At 53.4% G+C, this 16,756-nt stretch overlaps 1 protein-coding gene across 3 annotated transcripts in view; it reads right to left on the bottom strand.

The window, feature by feature from the left end:
* NUP214 (nucleoporin 214) overlaps positions 1 to 16,756 on the bottom strand; it is a 42,944-nt gene that overhangs the window by 1,799 nt on the left and 24,389 nt on the right. For 2 of the 3 annotated variants that reach the window (XM_032232728.1, XM_032232729.1), the window contains exons 26-35: positions 16,180 to 16,279; positions 13,011 to 13,110; positions 11,952 to 12,016; positions 10,125 to 11,849; positions 8,074 to 8,144; positions 6,797 to 6,950; positions 5,517 to 5,666; positions 1,874 to 2,045; positions 1,025 to 1,164; positions 393 to 417 (exon numbers count right to left, since the gene is read on the bottom strand). In XM_032232728.1, the coding sequence (XP_032088619.1) occupies positions 393 to 417; positions 1,025 to 1,164; positions 1,874 to 2,045; positions 5,517 to 5,666; positions 6,797 to 6,950; positions 8,074 to 8,144; positions 10,125 to 11,849; positions 11,952 to 12,016; positions 13,011 to 13,110; positions 16,180 to 16,279 (2,702 nt within the window). The remainder of the gene's footprint in view (positions 1 to 392; positions 418 to 1,024; positions 1,165 to 1,873; positions 2,046 to 5,516; positions 5,667 to 6,796; positions 6,951 to 8,073; positions 8,145 to 10,124; positions 11,850 to 11,951; positions 12,017 to 13,010; positions 13,111 to 16,179; positions 16,280 to 16,756) is intronic. The other variant, XM_032232730.1, reaches the window with a different exon arrangement.

Raw genomic sequence — 16,756 nt, 5'->3', positions numbered from 1 at the left:
TATCTGATGAACGAAACTCCGCACCGGCAACAGGAAGGGCATCTGGCCAGGAAACACTTGGTCCCATTCAGTTGCCTTGACTCCACCCCGAAGTGAGGGATTATATGGGGTCATTAAAACAAAAAAACCCAAAACTCCTGGGTGTGTGTGAGAGAGAGAGAGGGGGAGGGGGGGGGGAACCGTCTGCCAGATCCTGGGCTTTTCAGTTAATGCTCTTAGAAGGAGGGAGCAGAGACCCAACGAGGAAGCCAGCCTGGCTGATTAAAACCAAAAACCCGCAAGTGGGATTAAGCGCTTTTTAATATCTCCCAACCGCCGGAAGAAGGAAGCTTCCGGGCATGGGAAGCAGCCGCTACAAAGACAGGCGGGAGGACAGGGACTTCTGGACTTACGCATTGGACGCTCCGAAGCCAAATCCTACACGGGGGGGAGAAGGAGAAAAAGGGAAAGGATTAATGGGGAAGTTACAAAAAGAAGAAATCATACACTTTGCAAAAAGACGGGTGTGTGTGTGTGTGTGGTTCAAAAACACTTTTCTTTCCAAATAAGAAATAATTCCTTCGGTTTGATAACCTTCATTATTATCTTTAGACGAAACTCAAGGTGGTGAACCTACCTAATACTCTCTCCCCCCCCTCCCATTGTCCTCACAACAACCACCTTGCGAGGTGGGCAGGGCTGAAAGAGAAGGACCTGGTGCCCAAGGCTGGACTAGAACTCCCTGGCCCCAAGTCACCCAGCCAGCTTTCCACGCCTAAGGGGCACTAGAATTCCCTGGCCCCTGGATTCTCTGGCAGGACCTTCACATTAATGCCTCCTCTTTCAAATTCTTTCCTTCCTTCTCCCTTTCTTTTTTTCCTTTCCCCCCTCCCTTCCCATTCCTCTCTCCTTCCTTCTGTTTCTTATTTCCCTTCCTTCCCCCCCTCTCCCTCTCTCGTCTTTTCCTTTCTTTCTCTTTCCCTTCCTTCCTCTTCCTATTTCCCTTCCTTCCCTCCCTCCCCCTGGACCCCATATCTCCTCCTACCTCCTCCGCTGGAGCCAAAGCCGGAGAAGCCGCTGCTCTGTGTGCCAAAGCCTGGAGTCTGCTGAGAGAGGGAGCCGAAGGTTGGCGTGTTCTGACTCGCCAGAGTGCCGAAGGAGACGGTGCTTGCCGTGTTGCCGAAGCTGAGGGGGAGGGGAGGGAAGCGGGGAGGGGGGGAGAAGGAGAGAAGAGTGGGGTGAGGAAGGCCTGGGGGAATGGAGGTCCCTGGGCTCTGAGCAACCCCTTCTTGGCCGCCCAACAAAGTAGGCCTCCCTCCCTCCCCTCCCCTTCCCCCCTCTACTACTCTTCCTCCTCCTTTCTTCCTAGCGGTTTCTCTCTCTTCCTCCCCCTTTCCTTCCTTCCTTTCTTACCTCTTCCTAGCTGCCCCTTTCCTTTCCTTCCCCTCTCCTTCCTTCCTTTTTCCCTTCCCTTCTAGTTCCTTTCCTCCTATCTTTCCCTTCCTATCTCTTCCTCCCTCCCTCTTTTTCCTTCCTTCCTTCCCTCCTTTCCTCTCTTCCTACCTGTCTCTTTCCTTTCCTCCCTCCCTCTCTTTCTTTCTTTCTTTCTTTCTCTTCCTTCCCTCCTTTTCTTCCCCTCTACTTCCTTCCTTTTCTTCCTACCTTCCTTTCTATTCTTCCTCCCTCCCTCCTCCTTTCCCCTACTCTCTTTATTTCCTTCCTCCCCTCTTTCTTTCCTCCCTCCCTCCCTCCCTTCATCCCTTTCCCCAATCCCCCTTTTCCTTTCCTCCCTCCCGAAGGGCAAGGCAGGGAGCCGGATTATACAGGCATGCAAGGATGGGCGGGAAATCATGAGGTCTAGAAACACAGGAGGGGGGCTTTTTGGCCAGCTTACCCGAATCCGCCCGTGTTGGCCGCCGCGGTCCCTTCACCGAACACTTTGCCTCCCGCCGAGCCCAGAGGACTTGCAAAGGCCGGGGCTGAACCGAATGCCGGCACCCCTCCGAACCCCGGGGAACCCCCAAAAGTGGGAGGGCTGCCGAACACGGGAGCAGCTCCGAAGCCACCTGAGCAAAACAGAGGCAAAAAGAGAGAGAGAGAGAGAGAGAGGGAGAGAGGGAGGACAGATGTCATGTAGACAGACACACACACACTGACCGACAACACCACCCATCAAAGTCAACCGTAAACAAGGTTACAACTGAACCTCAGCCTGGGGGACCTTCCAGCCACCAGGGCCCCCTCCCCACCTCCCCAGCAAAGCATATTTTGAAACCCCCAAATCGAAAGACATCCCTAAAACTGGGCTGCCCGTAGGATTCCCACCCTCTCGACTAACGTTCTTCCCGGCGGACGCGTGGGAAATCCTAACCCCCCAGGGACAAGAGGGACCTGAGCGGGGTTGGAGGGTTGGAGGGTTGGAGGGGCAGGGGAAGAGTCCTGCAGTGCCCGTCGTGTCTTCTATTCCGGAGCCTCAGACTGTGCTATTCCAGCCCCCCCCCTCTCTCTCTCCCCGTGGGGCGGGGACCTCCAGCCTCCGAGGGCCAGGCACTTACTGCCGAAGGAAGGCCGGCATTCAACAGGCATGGTCTGGACCAGGAATCCTTCGGACATGGATTTGAGGAAGAGGGCAGGAAAGGGGGGGATGGGGAGGGTGCCGGCAGGGGAGGAGAGGGGCGGCAGGGCGGCTGCGGAAGCCGCGGAGGCCTGCAGCTGGCAGCCCAGAGGAGGGAGGGAGGGAGGGAGAGAAACCTCTCGCCCATGAGCAGTTGCTAAGGCAGCCGTGCTCATTGCGCCAGGGGGAAACCCCCCCCCCCCCACAGGCAAGCATTTCAGCCAGGAGGCGGCTGGAGGAACAAAAATAAATTAATTTTGCCGCTCAGCCTCTTCTGTCGAAAGGGGCAGCCTTGAAGCTGGGGGAGGGAGGGGGAGGGAGGAGGAGAGGTGAGGGTTTCTGGGGGTCTCGCAGAGCCTGGCTTTGTGTTTCTCCAGGGTCCAGAAGACGGAAGGGCTGTGTGATATTTTTTTTTTCTCCTCTGATCTTTTCCCTCCCTTATTTCTTCTCTCTCTTTTTCCCCTTCCTTCCTTCCTTCCTTCCTTCCTTCCTTCCTTTTCTTTTCGCTCCTCTCTCCTTCCGTTCCTTCTCTCCCCTTCTCTTCGTACAGCATATTAACTTCTTCCTTCCTTATAGCTCCCTCTTCTTTCTTTCCCTCCCTCCTTTCTTCGTTCCCATCTCATTCTTCCTTCCTTCCTTCCTTCCCTCCCTCCCTTCTGCTGGGGGGGAGGAAAAAGAACCTCCGTCCGCCTCCCCCCCCCCGTACTGGTAGCCCTCGACTTATGGCCACAATGGAGCCTCCCACATTTCTGTTGCTAAGCGAGACGGCGGACTTTTATTCCATTTCAACACCGTTCCTGCCGCACATTGTTAAGTGGATCGCTGCATTTGTCACACGGTTGTTAAGCGGGACCGGCTTCCCCACGGATTTAACTCGTCGGAAGGTCGCAAAAGGCTGCCATCGTCATAAATAGGAGTCAGCTGCCAAGGCTCTGAATTTTGGCCACGTGACTGTGAGGAACGCCAGCGCGATGGTCGTGAGGGGTGAAAAATGGTCAGACGTCACGGGGAGGCTGCCGCCATGGTTGTTAAGGGTGAAAAATGGTCATAAGTTGCTTTCTTTTAAGGCTGTAACTTCGACAGGTCACTAAATTAATTGTTGTAAGTCAAGGGCTGCCTCTACCAAGACCTGCCTCCGTTTTTTATTGTAAAATCCCCAAAAAGTATTTTTTCCTGTTAGGAAAGGCTTTCCTGAGGGGAAAAAAATAAGGAATTGCCCAGAATTACGTTTGAAATTGGCGTTCTCCTCCGAGCGTTTACATATTTTTAATTTTTAAGCCAAGCCGTGGGCCGGTTCCAGAGCCAACAAGACCATTTCTCTTCTCCTTTTGGACTACGGGTGCTTTTAATACCCCCGGGTGGAATTTCAGTCTAAGCCAATGTCACAAGATAACCACCCCCCCCCCCCCCCCCCCCCCCCCGGCTGTAAACACCAACGATCTGGAAAAAAGCAATAAAAAACAAAGGAAGGAGAAAGAGAGAAGGGAGGTGAGAAAAAATAAAAAAAAGAACCCTGGTTGAATTACTGAAAGGAACCTTGGTGGATTTTTGTCAAGCAGCTCTCAGATTCTGTGGAATTTCCTGGATATTGTAAATTACAGGTAAAGGTTCCCCTCGGACAGATGTGCCAGTCGTTCCCAACTCTAGGGGGCAGTGGTGCTCATCTCCGTTTCAAAGGCCAAAGAGCCAGCGCTGTCCAAAGACGTCTCGGTGGTCATGTGGCCGGCATGACTCAACGCCGAAGGTGCATGGAGCGCTGTTCCTTTCCCACCAAAGGTGGTCCCTATTTTCCTACTTGCATTTTTGTCCTGCTTTCTAACTGCTAAGTTGGCAGAAGCTGAGACGAGTCACGGGAGCTCACTCTGTTACGTGGGGATTCGAACTGCCAAACGGCCAACCTTTCTGATCGACAAGCTCAGCGTTTTAGCCGCTGAGCCACCACGTCCCCTTAAAATGACAGGCAGTGCTTGTCTTTCAACCATTCGTTGAAGTCACCACGGCAATGAAAGAAAGAGACTTTGGATTGTTTTTCACACTTAATGACCGTTGTGGCTTCCCCGCGGTCACGTGATCAAAATCCAGATGCTTGGGCAACCGACTCGTATTTATGACAGCCGCAGTGTCCCCGGTGTGTGTGTTTGTGAAGGTGTGACCAGCAACGGAGGAAAATGGATTCACTTCACAGCCGCGCAACCACCTCAACCATCTGCAGCCATCTGCTTCACGATGACGGCATGTTAAAAGGCCATTAAAAACAGGGCAAAACTCGCCGGAGAACTTTAGCCACGGAAATTCCGGGCTCCGTGACAGTCATAAGCCGAGGAACTAGCTGTAAATCTGCCCACTGATCCCCCCCCAGCCCCCCCAAATTAGGCAGCGTGTCACACCTGCAGCCCTCTTTTCCTTTGGGGTCTTTGGCCTGCCACGCTTTCTATTTATTCTCCTAGGCATTTTTTCTATGGTGGGGAAACGGGAGGGGGGGGGATTTGCACGGAGTGAGACGCTATGCAGCCATAACAACATTCTTTCCAGAAAGCAAAGGTCATCCTTTCTCTTTGCACCTCTGCACCTGACCGGAACTGGATGGGTGGAAGCTGCCAGCATGGCAGTGGGAGATTGGACCATGGGGTGGACTTGTGGGTGTGAGGGAAAGATCTTGAACTTTCAACTGGGGGTGGGTGGGGGTGGGACCAAGAAGCCGTCAGATTGGGGGTTCCCCCAGATGTGCCAACGTGGCTCTCAATCAATTGGAACTTGGAGGAATCCTTTGCCTTGGACTCTGATTTACTTTTGGATGCTATCAGGAGCCTTGACGCAGCTGTGATTTGGGAGGGTGGTGCTAACCTAGGAGTAATAGATCGTCCGTAATAGATCGTGATCTAAATCCTTTAATTTAAGGTGGGGCCTTGTGGGAATTTAGTACCTGTTTTGGTGGGGCTGGAGAATCCAAAGCCTTGGGATGCCACACTCCCTCCACCGGAGCTAAAGGTGCCCATCGGCTTCTGTTCCTCAAAGGAAGCGGTGCCAAAGCCAAAACTTTTGGCCCCGCTGTTTCCAAAAAGAGTCGATGTGTCTGCGATGGGGAAGGGAAGGGAGTGAAAAATTTAAAAAATGGCTCTTCCTTCCCTGCCAGGATAAAAACCACAAGGCGGTCCTCGACTTACGACAGTTCATTTAGTGACTGTTCGAAGTTACGATGGCGGGGGAGAGGGAAGGGATCGCCACCGTCTTTTGCACACGATTTAGGTAAAGGTTCCCCTCGCACATATGTGCTATTCATCGTTCCCAACTCTAGGGGGCGATGGTGCTCATCTCCGATTCAAAGCTGAAGATCCAGCGCTGTCCGAAGACGTCTCGGTGGCCATGTGGCCGGCATGACTCAATGCCGAAGGCGCATGGAACGCTGTTCCCTTCCCACCAAAGGTGGTTCCTGTTTTTCTACTTGCATTTTTTTACCTGCTTTCCAACTGCCAGGTTGGCAGAAGGCTGGGAGCTCACTCCGTTAAGCAGTGCTAGGGATTCGAACCGCTGACCTGCCAACCTTTCTGATCCACAAGCTCGGCGTGTTAGCCACTGAGCCACCACATCCCTACACGCAATTTAGGTTTAGATTAAAAGGTCTTTTATGTTGGCTGGTTGTGCGTCGCTGGTCAGCTGCAGAAATCTGCTCCGTGGAAGTGGAAGTGACCCTTGACTTACCACAACAGAGGGCCAAATTTGTGCCACTGTGCAAGACAGGCGCTAAGTGAGCTCTGCCCTGCTCTACGAACTCTCTCGCCGCAAATTGCTAAGTGGATCACTGCCGTTGTTAGCTCAGTAATGTGGTTGTTAAGTGAATCGGGCTTCCCCCGTTGACATGGCTTGTCAGATCGCCGCAAAAGGGGATCACGTGACCTCAGGGATACTGCAACCGTCGTAAGTATGAGTTGGCGGCCAGGCGTCTGAATTTTCACCACGTCACCCTGGGCAGGCTGCAACAGTGGTGAAAAACGGCCGTACGTCACTGTTACCAGTGCTGTTGCAACCTTGAAACAGTCACTAAATGGATGGTCGTAAGTCCAGGACTACCCGTGCAATTGCGTTGGATACATGATGCATAATGACAATAAATGCTATGCGAGCCTGCCCTGGAGATCTGCAGCCTGCAAAGAGGCCGCTGTCCAACTGGATGGCCGTAGTGGCTGAGCCCCCAATTCTACTTACTTGGATTGGCCGATGAGCCAAAACCGCCGGTGGGGCAGCCGAAAGGGTTCTTGTTGGCCGCCTCGTGACTCGGTTTCCCGCCCAGGCCGCTGAAAAAGCCCCCCGTTCTCCCACCGCCGCCGGCTCCAAAGAGACCCCCGCCGGAAGAGGACGGCTGTGAAAGACCAAAGGAAGGATGTTAAGCCGGCTCTGCCCGATTCAAACAAAGCCTTAGAATAGAATAACAGAAGAGACCTTCGGAGGTCTTCTAGTCCAACCCCCCACCCCACCCACCCCCGTTCAGGCAGGAAGCCCGACACCACTTCAGACAAACGGCTGTCCAACATCTTCTTATAAGCTCCCGGGGTTGTAGCCTTGCTAGATATTCTAGCACAGAATAGTCGCAACAGGATAATAGAATTGGAAGGGACCTCGGAGGTCTTCTAGTCCAACCTCTGCTCAGGCAGGAGACCCTACGACACCATGCCGGACAAAGGCGTGTCCCGACTTTTGTAATCTCAAAAGTAGGAAGGGCAGAGGCTATTCAGACATTCGATCAAAATGAAACGGGAGACAGATTTATTGGCGTGTGTTCAAAATCCGACAGCAGCAACAGAGAAACGGCATTCACGGAGCTTTGGGGGCCCCTGGGAGGAAATATTGATCGCCCCCCAAAAGGGGTTATAAAACTTGGTCGAGTGTCTCCAGAACTGGGATTTTAATTGGTGGATTCCAAATTGTTCAGATTGGCGGCATTAGCCAGAGTATATCGATTTTAACTCTTTTTTTTTTAAAAAAAAATGTTGAACGTGGGCATCACGCTGCCCATCTGACCTGGGCCACAGGCGGTGGGAGGTCCGCGTTTGCTCAGAAAAGCAACCCCCACGTGTTTTCCATCTGCCACCCACCAAAGGTGGTTCCTGTTCTTTCTACTTGCATTTTTTACGTGCTTTCCAACTGCTAGGCTGGCAGAAGGTGGGACAAGGAATGGGAGCTCACGGCGTGGCGCTAGGGATTCGAACCACCGGCCTTTCTGATCGGCAAGCTCAGCGTCTCAGCCACCGAGCCACCACGTCTGTACAAAGCGGTACTAACACTTTGAGTGATCTTGGCTGTATCCTTCTGTTAATGCAGCCTGTTGGCTTCTTTGGCTGCCGCCGCACCAGCCAACCGGCTCATGTTTAGATGGTTTGTTGATTACCATTATAAACAAAACCCCGTAGTAATTTTTCCTTCCGATCAGACCCAGCGCGTATTTTTGCCCCTAGGAAGGAAGGCAAGTGGCTTGGAAGAATTACCTGGCCGAAGAGGCTCCCACTGGTGTTGGTGGCTTGGCCGAACACGGTGCTTGGGCTGCTGGAGCCAAACGCTGAAAGTAAACAAGGAAGGAGGGAGTTGAACACCTTGTGAAAACCAAATGCTGGCATTTTGACCCACACAAGTAATCCCTGACTTACAACAATTCATTTAGTGACCATTCAAGAGGCAAACGGTGAAGGCTGCACGGACACTGCAAGGGCTGCTCGATGTGAGAGGACTGGTTGTAAATTATTGTTTTCCCCAGCACCATCGTATTCAAATGTGCGAGACGGGGCCCACCAATACATTAAACCCACCTTCTGCATAATCTGGGCAGTGAAGACGGTGGTTAACTGTTGAATGCCTGATGTGACATGAGGTCTGAGTTGAGCATAAAAGGGAAGGGGGAAAAGGAAGAATGGTGGAAGGGAAGGGAGGAAGAGAAGGGGAAAAGGAAGGAGAGGAGGAAGGGGAAGGAGATAGGGAGGTAGGGAAGGAAAAGGTGGAAGAGGAAGAGAAGGGAGGGTGGAAGGCAGTGGTGGGTTTCAAAAAAGTTTGGGACCTCTTCTGTAGGAGGTGTGGCCCGCTTTCCGGGTCCACTGGTGGAACCTCTTCTAACCGGTTCGGTAGATTTGACGAACCGGTTCTACCGAATAGGTGCGAACTGGTAGGGACCCACCTCTGCTGTAAGGGAAGGAGGAAGAGAAGAGAAGGAAGAAGGGAAGGTGGAAGGAGGAACAGAAGGGGAAAAAGAAGGTAGAAGGGAAGGAAAGGGGGAACAGAAGAGTAGTGGAAGAGGAAGGGAAGGAGGAAGAGAAGAGAAGGAAGAAGGGAAGGTGGAAGGAGGAACAGAAGGGGAAAAAGAAGGTGGAAGGGAAGGAAAGGGGGAACAGAAGAGTAGTGGAAGAGGAAGGGAAGGAGGAAGAGAAGAGAAGGAAGAAGGGAAGGTGGAAGGAGGAACAGAAGGGGAAAAAGAAGGTGGAAGGGAAGGAAAGGGGGAACAGAAGAGTAGTGGAAGAGGAAGGGAAGGAGGAAGAGAAGGAAGAAGGGAAGGTGGAAGGAGGAACAGAAGGGGAAAAGGAAGGGAAGGTGGAAGGGAAGGAAAGGGGGAACAGAAGAGTAGTGGAAGAGGAAGGGAAGGAGGAAGCGAAGAGAAGGAAGAAGGGAAGGTGGAAGGAGGAACAGAAGGGGAAAAGGAAGGTAGAAGGGAAGGAAAGGGGGAACAGAAGAGTAGTGGAAGAGGAAGGGAAGGAGGAACGGGAAGGAAAAGGGAAGAATGAAGGGAAGGGAAAGAGAAGGAGAAAAAAAGGGGAAGGAGAGGTAGGGAGGTAAGGAAGGAAAAGGGAAGGAGGAATGAAAGGAAGAAAGAGAAGAGACAACTTGATTTCTTCCTGATTTTCAATGGCCACCTGATTCGCTTAACTGCACTGATTCCCTTTCACAGCCATGGCACTCACATGCACGGACACGGACACGCACACCACACACCACACGCACACGCACACACACAGACAAAGATTGCAAAATCAGGCTCCGGGCGGCCTTCTCCTCTTAAGCACAGCCACCACCAGCAGCCAATTCCAAAAGCAGGGAGTCTCACGCAGCCTTTGCTCCCACAAGGAAAGCCGCCTCCGCTGGGATTCCAGGCAGGAAACGGGTCGGCCGAGGTCAGGATCAGAAAACCTAAATCTGTAAAATCCGTCCTCTGTGGTTTTTAATCTCCTCTCCGCTTTGGGGAGAAGCGCATTCATTCCGGCTGCCACCCAGGGACGCTTGAATCTCTCCGGGGTGACCGTGAAAATTTTTTTAGCCGTCCTACAGGCTGTCCTCGACTTACGACAGTTGATTTAGTGACTGTTCAAAGTTACAAGGGCAGGGCAGGGAAAAAAGAGGGGGGGGGGTTTGTGATGACCATTTCTCACACGACCGTCGAGGTCGCCAATGTCGCCTCAACAAATTTGGACAACCGACTCCGATTTGTGACAGTTGCGCGACACGGGGGGTGGGGGGTGGGGGGTGGGGGGTGGGTGTCAGGCTCTGGGGACCTTACCGGAGGCTTGACAGAAGCTGAAGCCGGCGGAGGACGTCGGGGTGGTGGTCGTCATGGAAGCCGGACTGGCAAAGATGGCACCGCTCTGCCCGAAGCTGGAACTCTGCCCGAAGACGGGAGCGCTGCTTGGGACGAAGAGCCCGCTGGCGGTCGAAGGCTGCCCGAAGGAGAAGGAGCTGGCCGTGCTGGTGCTGGACGCTGCCCCGAAGACGCTGCCGCTGCTGGAGGCTGCGGGGGCAGAAGAAGCCGCTTGCCCGAACGCCGGGGAGGCTCCAAAGCCGGCCTGGTTGAACGTGAAGCCGCTGGACGGGTTGGCCGACTGGCCGAAAACAGGGGCCTGGCCGAAGCCCGACTGGCCGAAGCCCGAGGTGGCCACAGTCCCGAAAACCGAGGGGTTGAACCCAGTGGCCGCGGCCGAGGACGACGGAGAGGTGGCTGCTGCTGGAGGTTGGCCGAAGGGCGTAGGGGCCGGGGGGGCTGCTGCGGAGACCTGACCAAAGACGGGGGGAGCAGCAGGGTGGGTCAAGGCCGCGGTGGTGGGCTGGCTGAAAGCCGAGCCGGTGGAAGGCGAGGAAGACGCAGGCAGTCCGGGGGGTTGTGCGAAGCCAGACGAGGTTGGGACTGCCTCGGTAAGGGCAGAGGTGGTGTTGGCTGTGGCTGGCGCAGACGCCGCGGTGGCCGGTGGGGAGGCCGTGGCTTCCGGGAGCGGTGAACCGATGGCCGGTGGAGTCGAGGAGGCTGCGGTCTGCCCTTCCGCAGGACCCTGAGGAGGAAGGGGCCCCTCAGGCCCCTTGGGCTCGCCAGGTGCCGAGGCCGGAGTCAGCTCTTGGCTGGGCGCTGCTTCCGGAGGAGCTGTCGGCTGCCCTCCTCCTTCTGCCTCTGCAGGGGGGCCGGCTAAGTGGGGCACTTCTGCCGGACGCTGCTCAGGGACCAGGACGGACGCCTGGGGCTCAACCTGTGCCGTGGGAAGCATGGCCCCTTCGGGCGACGGCGGCTTCTCAGCAGGAGCCGTTCTGGCCTCTTCTTCTCCTTTACTCGCAAGGGCAGCCGGCGTGGCCGCAGCGGTCAAGAGGCTGCCGAACGAGAGGCTCGGGGCGGATGGCGGAAGGACGGAGGCAGAAGAGGCTTGAGGGGTGCTAGTCGGAGGGCCCCCGAAGGCAAAGGGACTCTTGGCGGCAACGCCCGCTGGCGCTGCGAGGCCGAAGATGCCGGGAGGACCAGGATTGACCAAATGGACATTGCCGAAGATTCCACCGGTTGCCGGACCGGCCGTTGTCGTTGCCAAGGTGGTGGGGATGGCCTCTGCGGGCCTGGTCGCCGACGGAGTGTTTCCGGCCGAGAATCCAGGCGGCTGCGGTGCGGTGGCTGTGTCAACGGAGGGACCCTTAGCCGGAGCGGTCTTGGCGTTCTCGTCGGCTTGGCCGACCCTCAGACCGGAGAAGCTGCCCAATGTCTCTCCGGCTGCCGAGGCCTGGATGGCCGGGTCACCTGCTTTGAGGGGAAGGGTCTCCAGCTTGGGGGCGTTTGCGAAGGGAAGGGAAGCCTCAGCCACTTGTCCATTGCTGCTAAGGCCAGTGGGGTCTCCGGGGCTGGCTCTCCCAAAGGCAGAAAGACTGGGGGTCTTGGCACCCCCAAAAGTGAAGGGGGACTCCGGGACGGAGGCAAATTTCGTTCCTACTCCGAGGGAAAAGGCTTCGGGATGGTTCGGCTCCTTTGCTGGCGTGGCTGCCAAAAGAAGAACAAAATGACTGAGTTGGAAGGGACCTTGGAGGTCTTCTACTCTGACCCCCTATACTCAAGCAAAAGACCTTGCACCCCAAAACCTACCTTCCAAAACAGAAGAGGCCGGCGCTGCAGCAGAAGCAGTCACCGCAGCGAAGTTAAACCCAGCCCTAAGTGTGAAAATAAAACAAACCAACATCGCATTTGTAAGAATTGCCTTATAAACGGCAGCAAAGTTTACCGGTTGCTTCTTCTATGCAGTCATGTATGTTTTTTCCCCACGTTGTCTGATTTTGGGGCTACCCCTTTGTTCTCTCTCCTGCGGACAACCGAGGAGTCAGTCAAATTCTGGGGATTCAAATCATTATCAGTGTTCTGACTGAGGCTTCCCCGAGAGCCAGGGAAGTTCTCTTCCCGAGAACTCCAGGTCCCAACAAAAAAAACCTTTCCTTTGTTGACTGTGAATTCTGCTCCTTCGCCTCCAGCAAAGTCTTTCAAGGGAGGATTTACAGTCACAGACCTTCTCTGGCTTGGAGGGCTGCCAGGCCGAGATCTGCAGAACTTGGCAAGGAGACTCAGAGAGTGACGAACCAATTAAGGGAACTCCTGCAAACTCCACTTCCCTTTTGCTCCTCTTTTATTTCCTCTGGGAGGGGCCGTTCATCGTCCCCCTGTGGCCTTACTCCGAAGTTGAGCCCTGTTGTTTAGCTCTTCCCTTCGTCTGACCACTCTGCGCGTGCGCACACTGGGAACAGGCTCCAGCTGTTCCTCTGCCCCACTGATGTCTGACTCCGAAGGCAGCTGATAACTGGCATACGGCCCTGGCCCCCTCTCTGCCTCCGACACAGAGCCCTCATCATCAGAGCCTTCCCCAGACTCCAGGACTGGCCCAGGTTCCTCCTCACTCTGCGACTCTGTTGCCAGCTCCGCCGGCCACTGGCAGGCGACAACAACGTCATGCCTTAACTCTTACCTTGCTCACAATGTCACTAAAAGAGCAGCTGGGCTCTTCTCTTTGGGGGCCAAATCTCCTGGCAAAAGCTGAAATCTACCTCTCCTAGATCACTCCTTGGTGCTACATCCGCTATAATGCCCCCCCCCCTTAAAGCGCCACCCCGGCGTTTGGAAGGGGAGGAGGGGGATGGGATGTTGGACCATACTGACCCCGATGGGGCAAAGGTGAAGTCTTTGTTGAACTGGGAAGCAGCAGCTGAGATGGACGTCGCTGCCAGTGTGGTGACAGGTGGGACAGTCTTTGTGGCGCCTGCATCGTGGAAAAGAATCACGAAAGTTAGCAGATAATCAAAGCTTAAAAAATAAAATCCTGCCCTCGTCCTGACATTCGCAGAAGACACTGAGCTACCATATTTCTCTTCAGCATCCCACCTTCTTCCTTCCAAGGAACAAATTTTGATAGCTTTGCAAGGTGTGATTTCCCCCTTATTAAGAGGCAACAATGTTCTGACCGAGGCTTCCCAAGAGCCTGAAGGAGACTCCTTGTCCCGGCAAAAACCCCTTTTATTAATTGACTGTGAATTCTGTTCATTCGCCTCCAGCAAAGTCTTTCAAGGGAGGATTTACAGTCACAGACCTTCTCTGGCTTGGAGAGCTGCCAGGCCGAGATCTGCAGAACTTGGCCAGGAGCCTCGGAGGGTCAAGAACCAATGAAGGGAACTGATTGTCTCCTGCAAACTCCACTCCCCTTTCGCTCCTCTTTTATTTCCTCTGGGAGGGGCCATTCATCATCCACCTGTGGCCTTCCTCCCAAGTGGGCCCCTGTTCCTTAGCTCTTCCCTTCGTCTGGCCACTCTGCACATGCGCACTCTGGGAACAGGCTCCAGCTGTTCCTCTGCCTCACTGATGTCTGACTCTGAAGGCAGCTGATAACTGTCAGATGGCCCTGGCCCCCCCTCTGCCTCATCAGAGCCTTCCCCAGGCTCCAGGACTGGCCCATCTTCCTCCCCAACCTCCTCACTCTGCGACTCTGCCGCCAGCTCTCCTGGAGGGCCACCACACCTTATTCTTGGGAACAGGGAGCTGAAAAGCAGCAACATTTCAGTTCTCCAAACTCATCAACATTGTGTGATCCCATTTTTCTTCCTCTTCGACCTTCCTGCGTCAATGAGCTCATCGGGCCCCAAGCTTCGGCACTCTTGGTGTGGCTGTCTCTGGCGCACCTGCATTTTTGCTGAGTGTGCCACAATGCTCAGGGAGGAGGGCTTCTCACACCCTCGGCCTGTTCTGAGCTGCGACAAAAGCTAACTCTACTAAGTTGCTTCACTGGAAGAGCTCGTCTCCGGAAGCCACGTGGGAGCTCCATCACTTGAGGTTTTTAAGATGAGGTTGGATGGCAATTTGTCTGGAATGGCATAGAGCCATGATGGGGAACCCGTGGCACGCAGAGCCCTCTGGCCAGCTGTTCTTGTCCCCGTCCAGCTGGTCTTTGTGGGTGCCAGAAAATAGCCAGAATCCAGCCCGAAAATGACCCAAAAACAGGCATGTGTGCGCCAGCCAGCTGCTCTTTGGGTTTCCAGCGCTCCGGGGCGCATGAAGACCAGCTGGCCGGTGTGCATGTGTGTGCCAAAACCTGAAGACCAGATGGCCAGCACACACATGTGAACCGCCAGCTGGTCTCCGGGTTTGTGGTGCTCCATCGCATGCACTTGCAGAGACATCCATGCACCTCCCAGTTTGGGCACTCAGTGTGGAATAGGTTCACCGTCACTGGTATAGAGGCACCTGCCTGAGCAGAGGGTTGGACTAGAAGACCTCCAAGATCCCTTCCAACTCTTCCCCCCCCCCCCAATTAAACATAAAAAAATTCCATGTCTGCATAAATAGTGTGTTGTTTGGGTACGGTTAATTTTGAGAAATAATAACAACCCACAATAACAATTACATCATCATCATCATCATCATCATCATCATCATCATCATCATCATCACAGTATTTGCTTATCCATTTTCGTGAACCTTCCTTATGCAATTCATCATTCTCTGATGCTTTTCAACGTCTAACTTCTGTTTCTGCTAGTTAGCCACGGATGGTCCCTTCCAACGCTTGTTATTCTGCTACCTTGGAAACGAGGTTTATTTATCTGTTTTTATGGGCAGCCTGCCTATCCTGCCTCTCTTCAGCTGTAAGCAGGCAGATCTTCTTCTACAAGGTTCAAACACTCTACCCAAAAAATGAGTTTTAAGGGGCCTTTGAGCTTGGCTGCAGAAATGCCGTCACGCTCTCAGAAATTCAGCTCCCGGTTTCGGCATTTGTAAGACGGGATTATGCTTAATCTCCCCAAATGGTGTGTAATTGAAAACGTGGGATAATGCCCCACATCTGGCTAGCCCACCCACCCCCCCCCCCTTTAGCCTTCTGGAAAACTAGGAAGGTTTGTCCTTTACTCAGGCATTGGGGTCAAATGAGGAGAGACCCTGCCGCGGAGGACTGTCGGGGTATTCTTAGGTGGGCGATGGAGGTGCTGCATTTTTAATTTCGGTTTTTGCAATTTTATTGCGGTTATGCTGAAACCTTCTGTTGCTTCTCCATTTAGTATAATTTTTGCCATCTGGATAGAATATATTGCTTTGATCATTCCAATAAATGTCTTTCTGAAGTCCATTACTGCTAATTGATTTATAAGAAAATACCAATTCAGGTTATCAAACGCCTTTTGTGCATCATTAAATATCAATGCTTCTTGTTTTTCGGAATGTATCTCATAATATTCTAATATGTTCATTATCGTTCCTATATTGTTTTCTAATGTGTCTATTGGGAGAAATACATTTTGGTCTGGGTGTATGATTTCCTTTATCATATCTTTAATTCTTTCCGCCATTATTGTCATAAATATTTTATAATCGGCATTTAGCAGCGAGATTGGCCTATAATTTTGGATCTTTGGTTCTTCAGTCTTGTCTTTGGAGATTAATGTTATTAGTGCCTCCCGGCTGGACCTTTGAAATATATGGACAGAAGTGGTCCTTGACTTACGACTATTTGTTGTGCGGCACCATTTGTTACAACGGCGCTAAGGGGAAAAAGACTTGTGATCATTATTTGACACTTAATGAGGGTTGGAGCGTCCCCGTGGTCACGGCTGCAGGGTCCTCTTTTGTGACCTCCTGACAAGCCGGGCCAATGAAGGAAGCCAGATTCGCTTAACGACGCTTGAAAATCTGGACTTTAATGGATGAGATTTTTGTTCTTTTTTTTTAATTTGGGGAGGGTGTGTGTGAGTGGTCCCCTCCTCTCCGGATGTTGCCCACTTCAGCAAGGCCAAAGATGCTGCCCAGTTGGCTTCCCCTCCTGTCAGGCTAAATGTAAACTGACCTGAATTCTTTTTCCCAACCGAGGCCTGGGTGATGGACGCCATGGTCACCGCGGCCGAGCTGGGCGGAGGCTGCATCTTCAGGGTGCTTGACGGGCCCCCCTAAAGTGTGAAGCAAAAAAGTCTTGGTTAGGAAACAGGGGCAGGTCACAAACTATCCAGAAAGCAGTTTCCACTCTTTCCTTCCCTTCCCCTTTCATCTGCCCCTTCCTTTCCTTCTTTCCCCTTCTCCTTCCATCCTATTTCTTTCCCTTCCCCTGTTCTTTCACCGGTTCTTCCCTTCCCCTTTCATCTTCCCCTTCCCTTCCCATCCTATTTCTTTCTGACTCATGCTCACACGGTTGACTCGTCCTTCCGAGTTAGGTATAATGAGGACCCAGGTGGTTGGGGGGGGGGGGGGAGGGGGCAATAGGCTGACTCTGTAAACTGCTTAGAGGGGTCTATAAAGCACCGTGAAGCGGCATATAAATCTAAGCGTTGTTGCTCTCAGCTTCAGCTTCAACCGCAGCCTCCTCTGGCTTCCCCTTCCTTTCGACCCAGCCGCTCGTCCTTGAAGGGAAGGGCTGACCTTTCCAGAGA

The sequence above is a fragment of the Thamnophis elegans genome, chromosome 16 (assembly GCF_009769535.1).
Source record: "Thamnophis elegans isolate rThaEle1 chromosome 16, rThaEle1.pri, whole genome shotgun sequence".
NCBI classification, from domain to species: Eukaryota; Metazoa; Chordata; class Lepidosauria; order Squamata; family Colubridae; genus Thamnophis; species Thamnophis elegans.
The sequence above is the reverse complement of the archived record's forward strand: the minus strand, read 5'-3'. Positions and strand labels throughout refer to the sequence as shown.